The following is a 10000-nucleotide window of genomic DNA, read 5'->3' as shown; positions in this document are numbered from 1 at the left end:
ACGCGTCGCAACCATTGTTCAGGGTGCTTTGTTCTATGGGCCAGACAGTCTCTATTAGCAATTTTAGCATGCTATTAGCCTGTGGAAGTGTAGCCCTCGATCAAGAACATCTATGTAGTTGATCATACTTATCATTAAATATTTTTAGGATACATCATTGGATTCTAGACTTTTCACTCCGCTCGGGTTTTTTAACTTTTTTTTGGAAAATATGGTGTTTTAGTTAACTAGCGACGTGATCTCACGAGGTTTCTCCTCTTCTCTGTTTACGCTCTTTATACTTCCTGCTTATCGATGTCATGAAACACGTCTGTTCATTGATTGGTCAAATAATTCCTGACATCTTTGGAACGTTTCCTCTCGACTGTTTCTGTGAATCACACCGATTCACAATGAACGATATCAGGGGCTTCCAGCCGATGAAGCCGTGTGATTGGCTGTCTGGATGCCGTGGGTCATGTGACCTCCTGCTGAGCCGTAGCCCGGAGAGAAGGAGCAGCTGGTCGCTCGGATTAAACCCAACAAATGGTTTCGAGCATAATGAAGCTCCATTTGGATGGATTAGTTTCTGTAGCGATTCATAGAAACAATGACGACCTGCTGCAGGGTCACTGGGCTCTAACCCGCCTGACCTTTCACCCTCTTTACAAACTTAAATATGTATGTATTTATTTTAGATGTGTCCGGTCACTGGAAATCTTTACGAGCATTAATAAAGTCAATTCACATTAATTGAAAGAGAGGCACTATCATGTAGTGTTGGTTCTATCGCCCCCTGTGGACTAAAGTGGTAGTGTTGGTTCTGGCGCCCCCTGTGGACTAAAGTGGTAGTGTTGGTTCTGTCGCCCCCTGTGGACTAAAGTGGTAGTGTTGGTTCTGGTGCCCCCTGTGGACTAAAGTGGTAGTGGTGGTTCTGGTGCCCCCTGTGGACTAAAGTGGTAGTGTTGGTTCTGTCGCCCCCTGTGGACTAAAGTGGTAGTGTTGGTTCTGGTGCCCCCTGTGGACTAAAGTGGTAGTGTTGGTTCTGGTGCCCCCTGTGGACAAAAGTGGTAGTGTTGGTTCTGGGGCCCCCTGTGGTCTAAAGTGGTAGTGTTGGTTCTGGCGCCCCCTGTGGACTAAAGTGGTAGTGTTGGTTCTGTCGCCCCCTGTGGACTAAAGTGGTAGTGTTGGTTCTGGTGCCCCCTGTGGACTAAAGTGGTAGTGTTGGTTCTGTCGCCCCCTGTGGACTAAAGTGGTAGTGTTGGTTCTGGCGCCCCCTGTGGTCTAAAGTGGTAGTGTTGGTTCTGGTGCCCCCTGTGGACTAAAGTGGTAGTGTTGGTTCTGTCGCCCCCTGTGGACTAAAGTGGTAGTGTTGGTTCTGGTGCCCCCTGTGGACAAAAGTGGTAGTGTTGGTTCTGGCGCCCCCTGTGGACTAAAGTGGTAGTGTTGGTTATGTCGCCCCCTGTGGACTAAAGTGGTAGTGTTGGTTCTGGTGCCCCCTGTGGACAAAAGTGTTAGTGTTAGTTCTGGTGCCCCCTGTGGACTAAAGTGGTAGTGGTGGTTCTGGTGCCCCCTGTGGACTAAAGTGGTAGTGTTGGTTCTGTCGCCCCCTGTGGACTAAAGTGGTAGTGTTGGTTCTGGTGCCCCCTGTGGACTAAAGTGGTAGTGTTGGTTCTGGTGCCCCCTGTGGACAAAAGTGGTAGTGTTGGTTCTGGGGCCCCCTGTGGTCTAAAGTGGTAGTGTTGGTTCTGGCGCCCCCTGTGGACTAAAGTGGTAGTGTTGGTTCTGTCGCCCCCTGTGGACTAAAGTGGTAGTGTTGGTTCTGGTGCCCCCTGTGGACTAAAGTGGTAGTGTTGGTTCTGTCGCCCCCTGTGGACTAAAGTGGTAGTGTTGGTTCTGTCGCCCCCTGTGGACTAAAGTGGTAGTGTTGGTTCTGGTGCCCCCTGTGGACTAAAGTGGTAGTGTTGGTTCTGTCGCCCCTTGTGGACTAAAGTGGTAGTGTTGGTTCTGGTTCTCTAGATTCATGTCTCCGTGTCCGTCTCTGTCCCTCTCAGGTCTCCGTAAAGGTCGGTTCTGGATCACGCCCGACCCATACCACAACGACGACAACATCCAGATCGGCCGCGAGGTGAAGATCAGCTGCCAGGTGGAGGCCACGCCCCCCGAGGAGCTGCAGTTCGGCTGGCTGAAGAACGGCCGTCCTCTGAGGAGCTCCGAGCGGATGGTCATCACGCACACCGACACCGAGGTCTCGCCGGGGACCACCAACCTGGACATCATCGACCTCAAGTTCACCGACTTCGGCACCTACACATGTGTGGCCTCGCTGAGGAACGGGGGCACGCCCGAGATCAGCATCGACGTCAACATCTCCTCCACCACAGGTGAGGGGGGGGGGGGGGGGGAAAAGGAGGAGGAGGAAGAGGAAGGAGAGAGGAGGAAGGAGGAGAGGAGGAAGGATCCTCCACCAACTGTTTCTTTCATCAGCATCACGTCTCGTTTTATATTTAATTAATATATCATATTTAATAATAATAATCTTTAAAATTGAGTTGCTTCAGAAATGAAATTCAAATAATTCATGAGAAAATATTTAAAAATAATAATAATTATCAATGAATCTGTAAGACAATGTTAGAAATCAATTCAGTTCTAAAACCACTGATTGGCTGACGACAGGTGGCTCCTCCCCCTCAGATCCCATCCCATCCTCTCATTGGCTGCAGCTCATGAGGTCACATGTTAATGGTCTGACCCTTTGCCTGTAGTTCCCCCGGAGCTGTCCGTCCCCAGGGGGCGCTCTCACCTGGTGGCTCAGGAGGGCGACACTGTGGACCTGCAGTGTCTGGTCTCAGGGAAACCCAAACCCATCATCCTCTGGTCCCGGGTGGAGGAGAGCGGGGCGGCGGTGGCGGCGGCGCCGGTCCTGATGCCGGACGGCTCGGAGCAGACGGAGAGCTACGACGGCGTCTTGAGGATCAACAACGTCACCAGAGAGACGAGCGGAACCTTCCGCTGCCAGACGAGCCAGTACAACGGGTTCAACGTGAAGCCCAGGGAGGCGCTGATCCAGCTGGTGGTGCAGTGTGGGTAACACACCTGGACATGTATATATACACACCTGGACACACCTGTACGCACATATATATATATATATATATATATATATATATATATATACACACACCTGGACATGTATATATATACACACCTGGACACACCTGTACGCACATATATATATATATATATATATATATACACACCTGGACACAACTTACATAAACACAACGTACATAAACACAACGTACATAAACAAAATGTACATAAACACAACATACATAAAACCCAATGTACATAAACATAAATACAAGATACAGAAACATAAACACAATGTAAATAAACATAATGTACATGAACATGAGCTACATAAACACAATGTAAATAAACATAATGTACATGAACATAACGTACATAAACACAACGTACATAAACACAACGTACATAAACACAACGTACATAAACATGAGCTACATAAACATGAGCTACATAAACACAATGTACATAAACACAACGTACATAAACACAACGTACATAAACATGAGCTACATAAACACAATGTACATAAACACAATGTACATAAACACAACGTACATAAACATGAGCTACATAAACACAACGTACATAAACACAATGTACATAAACACAACGTACATAAACATGAGCTACATAAACACAATGTACATAAACACAATGTACATAAACATGAGCTACATAAACACAATGTACATAAACACAACGTACATAAACACAACGTACATAAACATGAGCTACATAAACACAACGTACATAAACACAATGTACATAAACACAATGTACATAAACACAACGTACATAAACATGAGCTACATAAACACAATGTACATAAACACAATGTACATAAACATGAGCTACATAAACACAACGTACATAAACACAACGTACATAAACACGACGTACATAAACATGAGCTACATAAACATGAGCTACATAAACATGAGCTACATAAACACAACATACATAAACACAATGTACATAAACACAACGTACATAAACATGAGCTACATAAACACAATGTACATAAACATGAGCTACATAAACACAATGTACATAAACATGAGCTACATAAACACAATGTACATAAACACAATGTACATAAACACAACGTACATAAACACAATGTACATAAACACAACGTACATAAACACAACGTACATAAACACAACGTACATAAACACAACATACATAAACATGAGCTACATAAACACAACGTACATAAACATGAGCTACATAAACACAATGTACATAAACACAACGTACATAAACATGAGCTACATAAACACAATGTACATAAACATGAGCTACATAAACACAACGTACATAAACACAACGTACATAAACATGAGCTACATAAACACAATGTACATAAACATGAGCTACATAAACACAATGTACATAAACACAACGTACATAAACATGAGCTACATAAACACAACGTACATAAACACAACGTACATAAACACAACGTACATAAACATGAGCTACATAAACACAATGTACATAAACATGAGCTACATAAACACAATGTACATAAACTTGAGCTACATAAACACAACGTACATAAACACAACGTACATAAACACAACGTACATAAACATGAGCTAAATAAACACAATGTACATAAACATGAGCTACATAAACACAATGTACATAAACATGAGCTACATAAACACAACGTACATAAACATGAGCTACATAAACACAACGTACATAAACACAATGTACATAAACATGAGCTACATAAACACAATGTACATAAACACAACGTACATAAACACAACGTATATAAACATAAACACATCAACATAATCTACATAAACAAAACATACATAAAACCCATTGTACATAAACACAACGTCAATAAACACAACATTCATAAACACAACGTTCATAAACACAACGTTCATAAATACAACGTTCATAAACACAACGTTCATAAATACAACGTTCATAAACACAACGTACATAAATACAACGTTCATAAACACAACGTTCATAAATACAATGTACATGAACATAAACACGATGTACATAAACATGCACCTCATCCCCGTTAATGGTGTTTCATTAATATGCTAATCACGTCCACATGAAGCTCCAAGATAAAAGCTTACGAGCAGCGTTTCAGATGAGCTGTTTTTTTAGGGCTTTACTTTGACAATAATCCCTCGCAGTCTGTTGGGTTTTTACTGGATTACGGGGACGACGGTGACGTGACACCGACAAGCGCACAATGCCTCTGACGAGCATCCTCCTCCTCGCCAACAGGTTGCTTCAGAGCAGTGAACAGACAGGAGAAGAAAACACACGGCTGGAGCTGTTGTATGAAATCCTTCCGAGGTGGTTTTTTAACGTGGATTAACGGACGTCAGTGAGTTGTGGAGATGTGAGTGTTCCGGTACCCACAATCCAAAGAAAAGGGACCATTTGATTGAAAACATGTCTAAATGACAAAATGATCTTTGTCTTCCCATCAGGGATTGTAAGGACATCAGTAATGTGTGTAATGGTCCAAAATACCCTTCAAACCAGTTCTGGGGTTCATACAGACGTCATCAGACTGACTGAAATGTGTGTTTGCACAGTAGACAAAAGTAGATAAAAGACTGTTTGGTAACACCAAGGTTCAAAGTTAGCAGTGTTGCAGCATTTGTCTGAAACTAACAGACTGTGCTTTAACTGAAAACTTTTCCGTAATGTAGAACAGACTCAAAAATAAATTAAAGTTGCAAGCAGCGATGTGCGGGTTCTCGTTCCTCCTCCACGTCGGGGTACTGGCCGGACGCCGGCTCAAGTGGTCGAGAATGTCTGCGACGGTCGGAGTAAACGTCTGCGAGTTAGACGTTTTTTCCTGCACGGAGCAATGCTGGAAATTATACTGTACTGCAGACAGTCCACTACTTGCTGTATCCACCGTATGGCCCAAGACAACATGCATCTACATAATACATTTGAAGGGGATATGATCAATTCCCTTCATCAGGAGTTCAGTAACATATAGTTGCAAGAAATACACAAAAAATAATAAAGAAATCACACAAAACCTCCAGTATCGTTTAGAGCATGGTCCCAAGAGACCTTCTTTTCCATTTACATGTTTTACATATGCCTACCAAGTTTCATTAATGTAGGTGAAACGTAGCGCTGAGGCTGCTTAAATTAATGTTTGTAGGGGGCGCTATCGAGCCATATTGCCATTCTGAAGCATTACAATTGTATCAGGTAATTACATCTTTGACTTTAAACGTGTGTGCTAAGTTTAGTTACGTTTGGAGCATGTTACATCGGTTTATTCGGTCACGGCGAAGGATCAGACCTCACCGCCCTTCAACGAGTCCATACAATCTTCACAGTGAAGCATCATCAAGGTCTGAAGTCTATTCTGACACATTCTGAGAGGATCTGATTAATCTGTGAGGAGAAGGGTATAAAAGTAGAAAACATGTAGCTTACTGTTGCCACTAGGTGGCGCTATGACTAGAATGCAAAATTATCCTATGGATGTCTTCAGGTTCAGTATGTCATGACATATGAGAAATATCGAGGAGATTACATAATGTATGGCAGAGTTAAATCAACTTAAATGTTCATGGCGAATGGTGTTTTTTGCCGCTCCTCCGAACGCACATAGTTTAATATTTTTTATATTTCACTGCTAAGGTCTCAAGATCACACTGCCCGACTTTGGAATGAATCGAGTTTAATCTCTAGGAGGAATTTGTTCTTTTACAACTCCCCAAAATGTGAAAAAAAGGTAAAAAAATGCAGATATTGAGCGATTGATTGCAGCGCCCCCTAATGTTTAGATATTATGACAAAATTAGTGTACGTTTAGGGATGCCATGTGGATATATGTTACCAATTTTGTGAGGATAGGCCAAGTGATTTGGAAGTTATGTGTCTTTACATTTTAAGCCACATCCCTTAGAAGTTCATTGGTCCATATATTCTAAACGCAATGAGTTATCAACAAGCTTTTGATATTTGTTGATGACATTGAACCAATAATGAACCACAGAAGGTTTTCTTAGAATAGGACCCAGCGTTTAGGAGAAACAAGAAATAACGTGTTTTTTATTTACTTTTTTGTAGAGTAGACCCAAGTGGACATGTGTGCCAAATTTCAAGTCAATCGGTCATAGGTAGCAAACAGTGTGGGCTTTCTACCTCAAGGGGGCTCTAGAGAGACATTTTCTTATACCCAAATGCGAGACAAGTCTGGATATGCATGTCAACTGCAACGACTTTTGGGATATGATAAAGCCCCAAACACACTTTCATTGCTAGAGGATAAGAAGAAGAAGCATTCCTCGAAAAACAAATAGGGTCCTCTTCGACGAAGTGTGCGACCCTAATAAAGCTACAAGCAACGGTGTACGGGCCTTCGCACCTTTGTGCAGGTCGGGGGTGCTGGCATGGAACATTTTGTAGGGGGCGCTATTGAGGCAATTTATGACAGCAAAAGCCATATCAAATATTTATTTCCATCACCTTTGACATGTGTGGAAGGTTCTATGCCCTTGTGACCATCCCAAGCCACAGAGCACTCTGCTTTCACAGCGCTCAACGAGAGATTACAATATTCATGATGAAGTATGATCAATGTGTTATGGCTTCACTTATAACATTTAAATCTGGTCAACTGGCTAGTAGTAATACATAAAAGTATAAAACGTGTCATTTCTTTTTGCCAGTAGGGGGCGCTATGACAATGTGAAAATGTTTGCATGAGAAATGTAACGAAATGGGCGCATAATGGCCGCCACGTCAAGGCCGTTCAATGCCGATTCACCATTTTGTTAACTTTTCATCATAAAGGTCTTTAGATCATCCTTGACTAAAATTGAAGTTGATCGCAAACAAGTTTTGAAAATGTTGAGTTTGTTAAAGTATAACGCCTGAAAATTATGAAAACATTTTTTAAATGCAGAAATTGTCCGATTCACTGCAGCGCGATGTGTTTGAATATAAACAAAATGACAGGGTAAGTTAAAGAATGCGATGTGAACATATGCTACAAATTTTGTGATGATAGGCAAAGTGTTTTTAAAGTTATGTGTATCAAGGTACTAAGCCAGTGAAACGCAGCAGCCATTTAAATCTAGTCTCATTCAGTCTGAAGTATTATTGATTTGATCACTTTAATACAGCAACTATTAAACTCAACTTTCAGGTCAGTTCAGGTTCAACAAGCCAGACGGAAAGGGACATCTTTAACATGGTTTGAATTTATTTTAAACTTTACTGAAAGAAGAGATTGATGTCTGTAATATTTGGGATCCAAAGATGTTCAAAGAGTTCAGACCAGGAGAAGATCTATGAAGTCTATGCTTCATGTGTTAAAGCTGCATTCTCTCTCCTGACCACCAGGGGGTGACTCCTCTGGTTGTATAGAAGTCTATGCTTCATGTGTTAAAGCTGCATTCTCTCTCCTGACCACCAGGGGGTGACTCCTCTGGTTGTATAGAAGTCTATGCTTCATGTGTTAAAGCTGCATTCTCTCTCCTGACCACCAGGGGGCGACTCCTCTGGTTGTATAGAAGTCTATGCTTCATGTGTTAAAGCTGCATTCTCTCTCCTGACCACCAGGGGGCGACTCCTCTGGTTGTATAGAAGTCTATGCTTCATGTGTTAAAGCTGCATTCTCTCTCCTGACCACCAGGGGGCGACTACTCTGGTTGTATAGAAGTCTATATAAATGACTCTACTTCTCTTGATGTATTCCCTCAGTAAACATTGTAAACATTAGTTTTTGGTCTCAATCTCTAGTTTCAAGTCTTCTTCAATACAGCGTGATGTTCATTTAGTAAATTATGGTCATTTAGAGTCAAACAGACCATAAAGCAGGAGATGCTTTAGGGCGGGGCTACAATGTGATTGAGAGGTCTTTGTCGACCATGTACCTTCTATACAACCAGAGGAGTCGCCCCCCTGGTGGACATAAGAGAGAATGCAGCTTAAAGCATTAGCTTCACCTGATCTGGACCCAAAGTGACTTTTGTTGATTGTCATGCTGTATCGTCTCGTAATTCCTGTCTTGGTCTCCAACAGTCCCCCCCACCGTGGAGCCGGTGTACACAGAGATCCGTCAGGCCCTCAGCCGGGCGTTCAGCCTCACCTGCCAGCTGCTGCGAGCTCACCCGGCGCGCCTCCTGCGGTACGAGTGGAAGCTGGGCTCCCGCCTCCTCACCGTCGGACAGTTCAGCGAACAGCGGGACGACACCAGCTACCTGGTCAAAGCTTTAAACCGAGAGGGATACGGCGAGTACACCTGTGACATCACCAACGAGGCCGGAGCGGGGCGCTGCACCTTCCTGGTCACAGGTGAGTCGGCTTGACTGGTGCATGATGGGACATGGTTTTAGGCTTGAAGGTGTGAACAGGTTGGGTTTCCTGTTTCTGAACTAGCCTCTTTTCTTTGATTTGGACCCCTTTTAAATTACTTAAGGGTCGACTGGGATTTGAGCCTTCATTTGGACTTGGCTTGAATCACTCGAATTCTGCTGCTCTTGTACCAAACTAGACTTGGGACTTGTCATGGTGTAGAGTGACTTGGGACTTGTCGTGGTGTAGAGTGACTTGGGACTTGTCGTGGTGTAGAGTGACTTGGGACTTGTCGTGGTGTAGTGACTTGGGCCTTGTCATGGTGTAGAGTGACTTGGGACTTGTCGTGGTCTAGTGACTTGGGACTTGTCATGGTGTAGAGTGACTTGGGACTTGTCATGGTGTAGAGTGACTTGGGACTTGTCATGGTGTAGAGTGACTTGAGCCTTGTTGTACTGTAGAGTGACTTGGGACTTGTCGTGGTGTAGTGACTTGGGACTTGTCATGGTGTAGAGTGACTTGGGACTTGTCATGGTGTAGAGTGACTTGAGACTTGTTGTACTGTAGAGTGACTTGGGACTTGTCGTGGTGTAGTGACTTG

At 43.2% G+C, this 10000-nt stretch overlaps 1 protein-coding gene across 1 annotated transcript in view; it reads left to right on the top strand.

Annotated features, from left to right (window-relative positions):
• The window catches only part of mdga2a (MAM domain containing glycosylphosphatidylinositol anchor 2a), a 94018-nt gene that overhangs the window by 61954 nt on the left and 22064 nt on the right, over nt 1-10000 (top strand). Inside the window, exons 7-9 of the mRNA XM_034525247.1 lie at nt 2034-2363; nt 2748-3065; nt 9127-9399. Of these exons, the coding sequence (XP_034381138.1) occupies nt 2034-2363; nt 2748-3065; nt 9127-9399 (921 nt within the window). The remainder of the gene's footprint in view (nt 1-2033; nt 2364-2747; nt 3066-9126; nt 9400-10000) is intronic.

The sequence above is a fragment of the Cyclopterus lumpus genome, chromosome 22 (genome assembly GCF_009769545.1).
Source record: "Cyclopterus lumpus isolate fCycLum1 chromosome 22, fCycLum1.pri, whole genome shotgun sequence".
NCBI lineage: Eukaryota > Metazoa > Chordata > Actinopteri > Perciformes > Cyclopteridae > Cyclopterus > Cyclopterus lumpus.
This window is presented reverse-complemented; position numbering and strand designations above follow the sequence as displayed.